We start from the raw sequence: 14,534 nt of genomic DNA on the forward strand, positions 1-14,534 counted from the left end.
AGACAAGATTTGTTTCTTTAAGTTTTCAAGTCAGAGGGGAAAGTGGAGGGTTTAACCATAAGCAGATTGGACAAAGGTCATATGGGAAATGGCACAATCATTGATGACTCAGTTTCTTTTTCTTTATCTTAAATATTTCATATGAGTTTTATGTTTTAGCCTTTTTCTTAAGTGCTACCAATGGCTTTAGAATGATTTAAGCTGTTAGGACAGGTCAACAGGGTACTTTTTGCTTTGGTGTATGCACATGTTTTTAAAAATAAAAGTTTACTTATTAACACTTTCCACTCTGTGTTGATTACTATGCTGAGTATGTGGGAGTATTGTTTAGGAGCTGTGTAACCTGCAGTTAAAATATATATTAGTTTGAGACTATGTTTTGAATAATAAAATATTAGAGACAATCGGCCCCTAAAGTGATTTTAGCAAAGTAAGTAAAAGTGGAGCAATATGAAATGTCATGTCATTTTCAAACTCACTTAATCCAGATCAGGGTCACAGGGTGTGCTGGAGCCTATCCCAGATAGCATAGAACGTAAGGCAGGAACAAACCCTGGACAGGACGCCAGTCCATCGCAGGGCAAACACACATAGGGCCAATTTAGTGTCACCAGTTCAACTAATCAGCATGTCTTTGAACTGTGAGGACACCAGTACAGTGTCCATTTTAGGACATCCTCCTCCCTCCGAGAAAACTCCATCCTTCCTACTACCTTCGACAAAATATTCCTCCTCCCTGCGAGGAATCCCCTATCAACCCTCCTCCCTCCTCCCACCACCATCCGCTCTCAGTTCTCCTCCCTACGAGAAAACTCCATCCTTCCTACTACCTTCGAGAAAATATTCCTCCTCCCTGCGAGGAATCCCCAGTCACCCCTCCTCCCTCCTCTCTCCTCCCTCCTCCATCCGCTCTCAGTTCTCCGCTGTCCGTTTTCCGCCATCCACCCTCCTATCTCCGTCATCCGCCTTCAGCTCTCCGTCACCCCACCCCCACCCCTCTGCATGACAGCATTTTCGTTAAGGAAGTGACGTAAAACTCTAGGTCCACCTTCTTCACAAGTTCATTCGCCAAAATATTTGTCAATTATATTTCACAGTAAGAATTTACAGCACGACTCAAACGCGGGAACGAAGGTAAATGACGTTAATTGCTGAGTGTCTTTTAATACTGTGTAAGTATACATATTAACACGCGTGCATTAAAATGTGTGCATTTACGGGGCGATTTCTCAGGCTTAAAAGCTCACCTTTTATTAAAAAGGTGAACGCAAACTTTTTTCATTCTGAAGGGCACAAACCACTTCGGACTTCAGCCGTTAAATGCGCGAAAATTTCGTTACACCTAATAAATGAGCGCAACATATTATCACTTGTATTGTATGCTTACAATACATGTAAAAATGTGTTAATCATTAATTAATAGTATGGGATAGTGTTTTTCGACTCGGCTACAGATGCCGATGGAGACCAGAACTGCTTTGGAAAAATATGAACGCCTTAGGGCCGATCTGGAAGAAGGTAGCGCAGCTCCTTGATTTAATCAATTCCATGTCTTGGTGGGTTTGCGTAGCTTGTTGTCACTGTATTTATACCTGTTTTTCAGGCTTATTGACTGAAAGGGGCTTTCATGAAAAAGTTAGAGCTTTGCTACAGGATACGCCCTCTACAAGCCAAGGAAGTATTTCTGTTTTATTTAAACCTTTTAAGTTCGTATGCATAGCCCCATTTGGCCGTTTTGTTTTTTTTTTCTTCAGTAATATTTCAGTTCTCTAAAAATAAACAACATTGATATTTAAAATGTAATTATAGAAACACAACATAGATACTTTACTATCAGTAGTATAACCACTTGCCAGTTGTTGAAAATATTTAAAAAGTTGCACCCGTTAACAAAATGCATTGCTTTCTACAGACGTTATTTTTTCAGTAAAATGCATTGTTCAGAATGTATTTAATGTGTTCATTTATTGTGCATATCTTGTTTTGTATCACAGATTCGCATGTCATTGGAGTAAAGAACCATGATCGTAAGTAACTAGCCTTAATAATTCAATTGTAATGTAATTTAAATTTTATAAACATACCTCACAATGAATTATCCCATAAGGAAGTTAATATGTTTTGCACACTGTTTGAATAAAATACATTTTTTTTAAAAATCTGAATTAGTATGTACAGTTCTGGTATCAAAATGTTTCATGTCATAGGTTTGCGTATTATCAGAAACTTATTTGAGCAAGGGTATACTCAGAAGGAGATGGTTAAAGTAATTGAAGTGTTTGGAGGAGGAAAAATATCGTAAGTTAAATATTTTCATTAATTTTTCATAAGATTTTGGATTATATCTTTATACTGTGGGAAAGGCCATTCATAATCATTTTTAGTTCCAAATTTCATTGTACCATATGCTATTGTTATTGGTTCACTTAGTGTGTATTGTGTAAAAACTTCAGTATTAAGCATTAATATTTTTCTCAGTCTATAAATTAATTTTTGGTAGAACAAACATTATGCAAATTATTTTTTATCAAATTTTATCTCATAATATATTTCTTAGTGAGTTGACGCAACAGATGACGACAACATAAAAGTTTGTTCCACCAATTACAAATATTATGCATTGTTTTAAGATTTAAAGAACAGAAGGACATGGTTAATTTCTGTAACATTTTCAGGGATCGCCAACTGAGAAGACTTTTGCACAAAATGAAATTGTTTAGAAGGAGTAATGACCGCCCCAAAAAAGAAATTTTTGCTGCAGTTGAGGTACCAGTATTACTGACTCCTTGATTACGGAGGTGATCATTAAGTGAATTAATGAAATCCAAATGATTTTTTTATCTTAGAGTGAATTAAAAAAGTGGCCCCCAATGAAAGGTGTTCGAGCTATGTATAGACGTGTGAGGGACTTCAGAGGAATTCGACCATGCTATCGGTATCCTGTGTCTAATTCTACAGCATATTTCATGATTTATCTATTATTTATGTTGTTTCTTTGACTACTTGGTTAACAGTAAACACTCATGCCCTTCCTTAAATATGTGACTTCTAAAATTATTTTATTTTTTTCTGTAGAAATGATGTACATGAAGTAATGCGTCAATTGGATGCAAGGGGTCTGCACAGACGACAGCCAGGAAATCGCAAAATTCTGAGATGCCAGTACTCAACAAAAGGCCCCAATCACACTTGGCACATTGATGGCATGTCTTATATTGGCTTTGTTTTTGTTTCTTTTGTAATGTACATGATCCATATGATAAGAATAGAAAGTTCAAAACTGTGAAATCTGAGATTCTTACAAGTTACTTTAAACCCACTGGTTTTAATGTGGATACAATGTTATTACTGTGTTTGCAGGGTTCATTTATTGAATTTTGTTTGTTGCAGGAAATGATAAATTGCGTTTTTATGGAATCTGGATTTATCTGTGTATTGATGGGTATGTAGAGACAAGCTGAATTGGTATTATTGTGATCAATACTGTTCTGTTAATATTTATATTCTCTATGTATGTTTTTTGCATATTTTCATATCTTTATGTAGATATTCAAGACGTGTTATATGGCTACATGCAGGGACCTCCAATCGGAATCCACGTTTCATTGCTAGATATTTTCTTGATGCTGTGGAAACAGAAAATGGTGAAACGTTTACTTTCATTTCCAGCTAATTCCTATGATAAATGAGTTTCTTTAGCTGTATATTGTTAGCAGATTTTCTTAATATTTTATAGAGCATTTTTCTGGCTGTGTGCTTTATATTACTGTGTTTTATTTATTTTTGAATTGCTATGGCTGTAGGTTGTCCACGCCTTGTGAGAGCAGATAGGGGTTGTGAAAATTCTTTAGTTGCCATTATACAGATGTCTTTTAGATACCGTCACCATGACAGCTTAGCAGGAGTTAACGGTTTCAGATATGGGAAGTCTATACATAATCAAGTAAGTATAAAAAAAATACCAATTTGTTTTATATTTCATTATTGTGGCTTTACCTTTAAAGATGAAAAAGCTATGTACAGTAGGAAAATGCACATGCTTTCAACAATTACTGCTTCGTAAATCCTATCACAAGTAATATGATGTGTGACAATATCCCTTGCGAGTGTTTGCTGACAGGATTTTAAATGACTGAATTTAATATTTTGGGGGAAAAAAATCACCAATATTATTATTCTGTTTTTATTTCTAAAAGCGAGCAGAGTACTTTAGTGGATACCTAAAAAAATCATGGATATCTTTCTGGCAAAAACATTTTGAGGTGTGTAATGTAGATGTAATACGTGTCTCTTTGATTAACTAATGATTGCATATAGTATTGTTAGCATTTTTTCCCTTAGTACACCTAAGAAATTTTGCCTTTTTGACAGGCAATGGTGGAAGCTGGAATTTTGGAACTGTCCAATCCCATACATATGTATGTATTGTACATTTATTAAAATATATATATATATATATATGGGCGGCACGGTGGCGCAGTGGGTAACGTTGCTGCCTCGCAGTTGGGAGACCTGGGTTCGCCTCCCGGATCCTTCCTGTGTGGAGTTTACATGTTCTCCCTGTGTCTGCGTGGGTTTCCTCCCACAGTCCAAAGACATGCAGGTTAGGTGCATTGGCGATTCTAAATTGTCCCATGTGTGTGTGTGCATGTGCCCTGCCCGGGGTTTGTTTCCTGCCTTGCACCCTGTGTTGGCTGGGATTGGCTCCAGCAGACCGCCGTGACTCTGTGGTTGGGATATAGCGGGTTGGATAAAGGATGGATGGATATATATGTATAAATTGATTCATATACACAGTATATATGTAAATGCTTATCTATTTATTAGTTGTTATTTTTCAATTTAAAATTATATTTACATAATGGAGACTGAATTCTTGTTTAAAGAACATGATGAACAAGAACTAAATACTATTAGATTAGATTAACTTTATTAATCCCATGGGACTAGGGTGTTGTACCGTGTTAGCCATTATGAATGTAGTGAAAAGTTCAGCAAAACGACACCTTTAATTGGCTAACTAAAAAGATTACAATATGCAAGCTTTCGAGGCAACTCAGGCCCCTTCTTCAGGCAAGATGTAAAGGGGCCTGAGATTCCTCAAAAGCTTGCATATTGTAATCTTTTTAGTTAGCCAATTAAAGGTGTCATTTTGCTGGACTTTTCACTAATCCCATGGGAAAATTCAAACACATACAGCAGCAGACTCACAGGATAAATAATATAGCCAAACTATCAATCAGTCGATAAGCAAATAGAAATATAATGTGTATTGTGCAGATATTTCAAAAACAACTTCACGAGTGCCCCTGGTGGAAGCATTGAATTGCCTGATAGCAGTGGGCAGAAAAGACCCCGAGAGGTGCATTTTAACACACCATGGTAGAATGAGCCTGTGGCTAAAAGTACCCCAAGACAGTGCCTACTGGAGGGGATTTTTCATGATGGCATCCAATTTTGCCACAATCCTCTTTTTTACAACAGCTTCCAGTGTGCCCAGAGTTTGCACTGTGATGGAACAGCCTGTCCTGATACGTTTGTTCAGGCATTGTACTACTTTTGTGCTCAGGTTGCTTCCCCAGGAGACTGCAGCATGGAACACCACACTGGCTACTATGGACTGGTAGAACATTTCCAACAGTTTGCTGCACACATCAAAAGACCTGAATCTAAATAGCTAGTACACTCTGCTCTGGCCCTTCTTGTACAGAGACACTGTGTTGTCAGACCAGTCCAGTTGGTTACGTGAATCCCCAGGTACTTGTAGCTCTGCACCTCTTCCACGTCGTCCTTCCCCGGATGGTGACTGCTCAAAGGCTTTTTGTCTTGCTGATACTGAGTTGCAGGTTGTCCTGGCACCACAAGACAAAGTCCTCTACAAACATCCTGTACTCTTGACTCGTCTCCATTATTAATGCAGCCTATGATGGAAGAGCATCTGAAAATTGAAAAATACAAGTCAGTGTATTTTGGAAATAAAGATGCTTTTTTTTGTGAAGGACCTCATGAAGTAATCAGCAAAAATGCTGTATTTTTCAGCATTATAATGATTCAGTATTTAGCTCTACTGTATTGCCAGTAGGAAGTATTGGCTGGTACTTATCTATATGGAATCTTCATGTTAACCACATATAAGAGTAGCTTTTTCCAGAAACGTGTTTTCCTTTGCATCACATTTACATGTGTTTAGGTTACTTGGCATCCTGAAGTTTTGGTGAATGTTGTAACTGTGTGTACCTGTGAGAGAATACAACAAGACTGCCATGCTATTCACAGTTGCTTGTGTTTGGATACACTAGGATAGTTGTCTACATCACTATAAAACAGTTTAATAAGAAAATGTTGTTTATACATTTCATTCTGTTTCAGACACTGTGTCCAATATTGCTTTTTACCTCTTATTGAAAGGCAGCTTTACTCTGAGCGCATTGAATGGAACAACCACAGGATTCGTAAGCAGACTCTAGCTGCAGGACCATTTGGAAAACCAGACATGCTTTATTTTTGTCCTCCATCCGGTAATGTTATCTTTAAACACAGCCTATCCAAATCTATTTTCATGCTTACCTTATAAGGTTTTATGTTTAAACTATTTTGGACAAAACTATGATAACATATTGGCCATCGGACCTTACTCCTTTTTATGTTAACTAAGGTTGTCTTATTTTAATTTCTTATTTGTCTTTTATTCTTCTTTTCTTCATTATGTAAAGCACTTTGAGCTACTTTTTGTATGAAAATGTGCTATATAAATAAATGTTGTTGTTGTTGTTATTTAAGCCAACTATTAATTATTTTGTCACATTTGGTTTTATCAGTTAGCTCAAAAACTTCAGCCTTGAAAAACATAAACTGTATAAACAATACTGTCAAAAGAAGTAATAAATTTCTCTCTCACTGAACTACACCACACAAAAGTTAGAAGGTTAGCTCAATTCTTTCACATAGGGCAACCTTCTGTTTCCCACATTTTATTTGTTGCCATAAGGCTGCCGATTAAGGTTCTAAATATTTTAATATCAATAGTTTTGAGAAGTCTTTGATTCCCAGAGTTATAAGCATTTTGAATTCCAGCAGTTGTAAGAGTTATTAGGTACTATTAAAATTATTTTTCTTTGTAGGAATCTTGTGTGTGCCTTTTGAGTGTGTACTGACTTCCTGTCATGTGATTAGTCTTGGCTTGTTTTCCTGTATCTGTGTAACAATATTCTGTGCTTTTATACTTTACCACTGCAAACAAATTTCCCTCTGAGATAATAAAATCTGCCAAACCTAACCCATTGTCTAATCTGTTTTTTGTTTATTATATGTATTTTGCATACAGTATATGGTATTATGAAGAGTGCTAATTTACTGTTTAATCATTCCACTCATTTATTTTTTGTCATAAATAGGAACTCCACATTTGCTGTGCACAATTGATGATGATCTTCAGCAGCATGCAGACACTATGGCTTGTGAAAAGGGAGCAACCCTGACTGTGGCCAATGTTGCTTTCAGGCAGTTGTGCTCCACTGTGTTTACTCTCCCCAGATCAATGGATGGTTATTCAGTTGATGATGCTGTGGCTTCCTATCTAACGACTGCAAATCACATCACAACCCTTATGACCAGAATGAATCTGATTGAGCCAGATAACTTTGTACAGGCTTTTGAAATATATGAAAAAATCATCAATTCTTCTCATACTAAATAAATTTTGTTGTTGTGAAAATAAATTGGTTTAATCATACTTTTTTGAGCCTTTACACATAGAAAGGTCCATTATAACAATTTAAAATAACCCAGAGGATATTTATATAGAACCTTTAGTATCCTTCCATAATCTATGTTTAACCATTATCAGTCCATTAATTTTATGAACTTGCACTGATATTAGAGTTCCTTGTGGCAGGAGAATCAAGCACCATTTATGAATTTGTTGAGTACAACTTAGATGGCTGTTTTTGCTTCTCTGGGAGAGAAATTATTTATTTGCATCAGAATTCTATAGTCATAACATCAAGAACAACAACATAATCAATATAATTGTATGCACTTTTTTCCTGTATACAGTATATAATGTAACAATACATTTTAATGACAGGAAAAACTAAACATTTTACTTTCCTCTTGGTGATGAATAAAACAAAGGTCATCATCTAAAATATTGCATTTTGTAATTACCAATGGTATCCGTAATGTTTTTTTAAATCAGTGTTGTCCAATGATTTTAACAGAAGAACTAGGTTTGAGGCCGAAATTCTTTCCGATGGTGTATATTTTAAACATGTACATATTAATTGTGTGCACAATGAATCAAATTTGTTTAAAGCATTTGGAGCTGCCTCTGTTGACATTAACTGGCACAGGTCTTTACAGACCATGGTACAGTGTTTGTGTACAGCTCTAAAAATGTTATGCCGATGGACCATATGTCTGAATGTACAGAACAAGGTTGAAAGGTTAGCAGACATTCAGGAGCTGTGTAAATAGCAGTACCACCAAGAGGTCCACTTAAAAGGCCAGATATTTTGCTCCCCTGCCTTAGCGAAACTGAGTCGCGAACATTGGCTAAACCCCAGTCGGTAAGATAGGCCTTTTTGCTGCTGCCTTCAATCTAGAAGACAAAAATTACAGAAATTAAAATGAATTTACTTAATGAAACACAAATGATCAACAAAGCATATGTTTGTTGCCTAAACAGAATACATGTTTACCCTGTGTTTTGCACAAAAGTAAACATAAGCTTAGAATTCAAAATGTTAAAATTGTGATTGTGACTAATATAGAAAAACATCCCAAAACAGCTATTTATTTTTATATAGCACAGAATCACACAAAGAATGTCTAAATAGGCTTTAATAGGCCATGTTTAATTTACAAAAGAGGAATCAAAGTGAAACCATACTAACACAGTAACTCTTTTGTTTCCCTTGTATTTTCAATTTCTGTTTAAAAAATATATCCTACCAGGATGTTTGCAGGCTTCAGGTCCTGGTGTATTACATTCTTGGAATGGATGTATTCCACAGCCATTGCCACATCAAGTGCAACGTAATTTTTTTCTTCTGCTTCTAACTACAAAATGAGAAATGATTTGTAAAATCAACCTGAATTATCCAAGTAATATTTAATGCATCAAGGTCAGGAAGTTATCCTAAAAAAGCTGATATGAACTTGTAATTTCCAGGTATAATTTTATTTATAATGCTAATATCTATATTACTATAAACAGTAAAATCACCACTGTTAAATTAACACTATAGCTGCAGAGATGGTCCATACTTTCCACATGTACAATTTAAAATGTTACCATAACACTATTAGAAATGATTTAATAGGGTTAGTTTAGCTGTTTACCCTTTTACGATGCCTTTTGTAGCACTTAACAAAAACTACAGATAGAACTTTCCAGCTTTAGCATTAAACAACAGTTCTTTCATTTTTTAGGTTATCATGGAGCTACATTACAAGCACATAATGTGATAACTACACAAATAGGAAAATGAAACAATTTAAAGCTGCCTGAGAAAGTGGAATGTTAAATGGCAAGCTTTTTTACCAAGGATGCAAAATGGAACTAGTTATAAAGGTATCTTGAATAGTCTATAGGAAGAATGCCAGAAATAATAAACATTTATCCTTTAATAATCAATATTTTTGTTTCCTTTTTAAAGGAGTATTATTACATTAATATTAACTTGCATGAATAGAAAGCAATTTTTTCACATGACACAGTGGTAACATAAAAAGATTTAGAATGGATCAGAAAAACAACTAACAATATCCTTTTTTAGAATGCATATTTTCAAGTAAAAACATTGCTAATTTTTGAAAACTTAATTTAAAAGGTTCAAATGTCAAAAACTCTTGTTATATCAAGTTAAAGACAACAGAACATTCCATACCTTCACTGGACTGTCTGCACTGTGAAGTACAACGTGTAAACTTGCTCCATGGACATACTCATTTGCTATGAGTATATACTGATCTTTTTTGGTAGCAGCCAAGAATCTAACAATATTTGGATGAGAAAGTCTTCTACAGATAAAAAAATACCATCATTAAACTATAACTATACATAACATGTTTATTTTTAAGGAGAATTGTAAATGAAGACTTTACAACACATTGTAATGTAAATATCCTTAAAAAATTCTGTCATGTTTCTTTGTCTTTAATACAAGCTTTTAGAAAGGTTTTCTTTTACATTCAATTGTCTGATGTTCACAGTTTTCAGAAATCAACAATAAACTAAACAAATTTAAACAATCAAGTTTCACTACAAATAATATAAAGGGAGAATAGAACTTACAAACAAACAAGGATCTCATGCAAAAAGTCATTACTGTCATCAACAGGAATCTTCTTTACTGCTGCTGGTGTTCCCTGATATGAACCAAAGTACACCGTTCCAAACGACCCTGACCCCACAGCCAAATCAGGATTGAATTTGATTTGTCCATCATCAACATATGGAACTCGTGGCATGTACACTTGTGAAGGCAATGAAACAAGACAAAAATAATACCGTTGCAGTAAAAATAACAAACATACAGACAACTAAAACAGTTAAGTTAAATGAGGCAGCAAAAGTCTTACTAAACACCAAACCCTTGAACATAGCACTTATGCATTTAGAAGAATAAATCACCTTTTTTTTTTCAAAATACAAAAGTATTGCTTTTCACTATGTCTGCATTACAACATACTGTACCTGGAGGAATTGCATAATGAGGAGGTGTTTGAACATCAGACTTTAATGAACCATCTTCCATATTTTCAGCAATTGCCAGTGAACAATGTTTTTTACTAGATGACACCATCAGCTGAAGAAAGTTATGAACATAAATTTACTTTCAATTAACAATGATTTTTCTAATGCAGTAAAACAATGGCATAAAATGCAAAGCACATTATTTTTATTTTATTAAAACTGTATTTCAGTCTTACCTCAAAGGAAAAGCTTCCTGAAAGTTGTGCTATTAGGCAAAATTTTAAAAAGAAATTAACAAAAAACTCCAGACAAAGAAAAACAAATTAATAATAATCTAGGTTTATAAATTAAATTAATTGTAAAAATATTTCAATACCTTGTAAGTTGTCCATTGTTGGTTTTCTCTAAAGGAAAGGAAAACACAATCATCAGTTAAATGTGTATAATGTTCTGCACATTCTGATTTCTCAGTTTAGGTAAGGGTCAAGTGCTGCTCTGTTATAGTTAAACTTTAAAGAAGTGAAAAAGAGTGTATGTGTACTTTAGCAGCAATGTAATTGTAGTAAATTTTAAAATCACTAACACTGTGCTTCCCTATAATGAAATAAAAAATAATAATCTTGGTAATCTGGAATACATCAACTCATGTAGTAGAAGGAGAAATTGATAGTTAAAGAAGTGTCTGGAAATACTTAGAAATGCTTAGCTGTTAACTAAACAAACAAGCATGATGGACTAAAAGGACTCTTCTTGTTTGCCAATTTTTTTTTTATGTTCTTAAAGAATATTCAATAATCTTTTTTAAATACTCACCTTACAACTGGTGGAACTTTTCTTCAAATGGCCTGTAAAGTATTAAGAACATGTTACACTGATGAATAAGTCTAAGAAAATAAATGTATAAAATTTTAAATTCTACAAACCTGAGGTTTCCTGCAAAATTGGATTATCCTGTTAAAAAGTAATGTTTTTATTTTTATTAATGTGATGATTTCATCCCTCTATTGATAAACAATTTCTAGAAATATTTTATAATAATCTGTAAATACTTGTCTGTACCATTGCTGCATTCTCCATTAACATGGATTTTGTTTGTGTTAAGTTTTCACTTTTAGATGCCAAAGAAAGCTGTCCAACACATATCACATCATCTAAGAAGAAAAGAAAAAAACATTAAAAATGCCATATTCAACTTCCATTTGAATATTATTTGACAGTATGTTTCACTTGTCTAGAATCTTGATCATAAAAAAACTAGAAGCAACTTGTTAATTGCAAAATAAGACATTATCTTCTCTGTGGTTATTTTATTCATAGCAATATACACCATTCATTATCAAGCAATATTTATTTACACAGCAAAATTACCAGTGTTACAATGACTCTTATCGTGTCAAAGCAACACTTTAATGTGTTTACATATAGAAACCATGGACCAATACACAGTAGATGTTTAAAGTGTTAATTTACTACTGCACATTTTGGTTTGTAGGTAATATTTCTGTGTTCATGTTTATATTAAGTTTTCGATTAAATGGCAATATGTTCAGTACGTAACACAGTTTAAACTATTAAAAGAAGTACCTAAATCTCTACGACCAACATATAATGTTTTCTTCCATATATCTGGAATTTCATTTAATGAGAAATACTCCTTCTCAAAATCTGATTTGGGCCATCTTGATCCATCCGCATTGCACAGTGTGTACTGAGCTTCATTTCTTTTGTCATCTTTCCAAAACATTTCTTTGGCTTTCTCTATTATATCATCATAACCATCCAATGGTTTCATTAAAAATTTAGGAGGCTCTTCTTCCAGCATTATCTTATGGTATTTTCCAGGTGTTTTTTTTGTTCTAGGTCTCCACTCCATTGCCATCACCTTCACCTTAAACAAAAATTGTATTTAGTACTTTGATATAAAATTCACAAAAGATACTATATGTGAATTAATGTGCACAAAAAAGAAAACTGTATGATTAAGACAGGCAGTGTGGCGTAGCAGTTAAGGTTTTGGGCTGCAAACCCAGAGCTTGGTTCAAATGCTGGTACTGACACCACTGTGTGACCCTGAGGAAGTCACTTCACCTGCTTATACTGCAAAAAACAAAAGTAATGTAACGAATTGTACCTCAGATGTTGCAAGTTGCTTGGATAAAGGCATAAGTCAAATAGATAAATGTGTATTATACATATAGGAACTATTTCATTTTCAGTTAAGTCATCTGCAGCAAACCTTTATAAATGAGGGTTTCTCCTTTTTAGATAGTGCAAACTGCTTCTTCTTCACTGATGTTTTCTCTTGGATGGCTTTTTTCATTTCATTGAAAATGAAAGCAGCATCTGCCAAAATATGTAGCTTTCTTATTAATTTTTCAACATTGTGTAAAATAACTTCATAAAGTAACATAAAAGGTTTAAATGCTGGTTATCCTTTTACACTAAAATATTACTAAAGAGATACAAAAAAGTAAAATGTACGTGTTGTTTTTCTTTAGGGAGATTAAATATTACTGAAGAAAGAAAAAAAAACTAAAACGGCCAAATGGGGCTATGCATACGAACTTAAAAGGTTTAAATAAAACAGAAATATACACCTTTACTTTTACTTCCTTGGCTTGTAGAGGGCGTATCCTGTAGCAAAGCTCTAACTTTTTCATGAAAGCCCCTTTCAGTCAATAAGCCTGAAAAACAGGTGTAAATACAGTGACAACAAGCTACGCAAACCCACCAAGACATGGAATTGATTAAATCAAGGAGCTGCGCTACCTTCTTCCAGATCGGCCCTAAGGCGTTCATATTTTTCCAAAGCAGTTCTGGTCTCCATCGGCATCTGTAGCTGAGTCGAAAAACACTATCCCATACTATTAATTAATGATTAACACATTTTTACATGTATTGTAAGCATACAATACAAGTGATAATATGTTGCGCTCATTTATTAGGTGTAACGAAATTTTCGCGCATTTAACGGCTGAAGTCCGAAGTGGTTTGTGCCCTTCAGAATGAAAAAAGTTTGCGTTCACCTTTTTAATAAAAGGTGAGCTTTTAAGCCTGAGAAATCGCCCCGTAAATGCACACATTTTAATGCACGCGTGTTAATATGTATACTTACACAGTATTAAAAGACACTCAGCAATTAACGTCATTTACCTTCGTTCCCGCGTTTGAGTCGTGCTGTAAATTCTTACTGTGAAATATAATTGACAAATATTTTGGCGAATGAACTTGTGAAGAAGGTGGACCTAGAGTTTTACGTCACTTCCTTAACGAAAATGCTGTCATGCAGAGGGGTGGGGGTGGGGGTGACGGAGAGCTGAAGGCGGATGACGGAGATAGGAGGGTGGATGGCGGAAAACGGACAGCGGAGAACTGAGAGCAGATGGAGGAGGGAGGAGAGAGGAGGGAGGAGGGGTGACTGGGGATTCCTCGCAGGGAGGAGGAATATTTTGTCGAAGGTAGTAGGAAGGATGGAGTTTTTTCGGAGGGAGGAGGATGTCCTAAAATGGACACTGTACTCCAGAGCACATGGAGGAAACCCACGTTGACACTGGAGAATCCTGGAGTTTTTACTGCAAGGCAGCAGACTGCACCACCATGTCACCCAGCAAAATTAAATCTTTCAATAAAACTTTGTTTTAATATATACAACTTTTATAAACATCTCTTTACAAAAATTATGTTGCAAATAATGAAGGATTATCAACTAATGATATCCTGGACAATTCATGGACCGCTGAAAGAGCCTGCAAAAGTGGTGCTTCATGGGGGATGATTTAAATGTGATTCATTCAAGTTGATTTAAAAACACGACATGGTATTGGCATAAAACTTT

At 34.8% G+C, this 14,534-nt stretch overlaps 1 protein-coding gene across 1 annotated transcript; it reads right to left on the minus strand.

Moving 5' to 3' along the window:
• Nucleotides 1-7,686: 7,686 nt before the first annotated feature.
• LOC114647648 (proto-oncogene serine/threonine-protein kinase mos-like) lies at nucleotides 7,687-12,610 on the minus strand. Its single transcript, XM_028796256.2, has 11 exons — nucleotides 12,284-12,610; nucleotides 11,759-11,850; nucleotides 11,623-11,650; nucleotides 11,513-11,544; nucleotides 11,076-11,103; nucleotides 10,936-10,964; nucleotides 10,700-10,811; nucleotides 10,298-10,478; nucleotides 9,891-10,023; nucleotides 8,953-9,060; nucleotides 7,687-8,599 (listed from the first exon to the last, which is right to left on the minus strand). The coding sequence occupies exons 1-11, from the start codon at nucleotides 12,576-12,578 to the stop codon at nucleotides 8,339-8,341; spliced, it is 1,299 nt and encodes a 432-aa protein (XP_028652089.2). The 5' UTR covers nucleotides 12,579-12,610; the 3' UTR covers nucleotides 7,687-8,338.
• Nucleotides 12,611-14,534: the final 1,924 nt, after the last annotated feature.

Source organism: Erpetoichthys calabaricus, chromosome 3 (genome assembly GCF_900747795.2).
Source record: "Erpetoichthys calabaricus chromosome 3, fErpCal1.3, whole genome shotgun sequence".
NCBI lineage: Eukaryota > Metazoa > Chordata > Cladistia > Polypteriformes > Polypteridae > Erpetoichthys > Erpetoichthys calabaricus.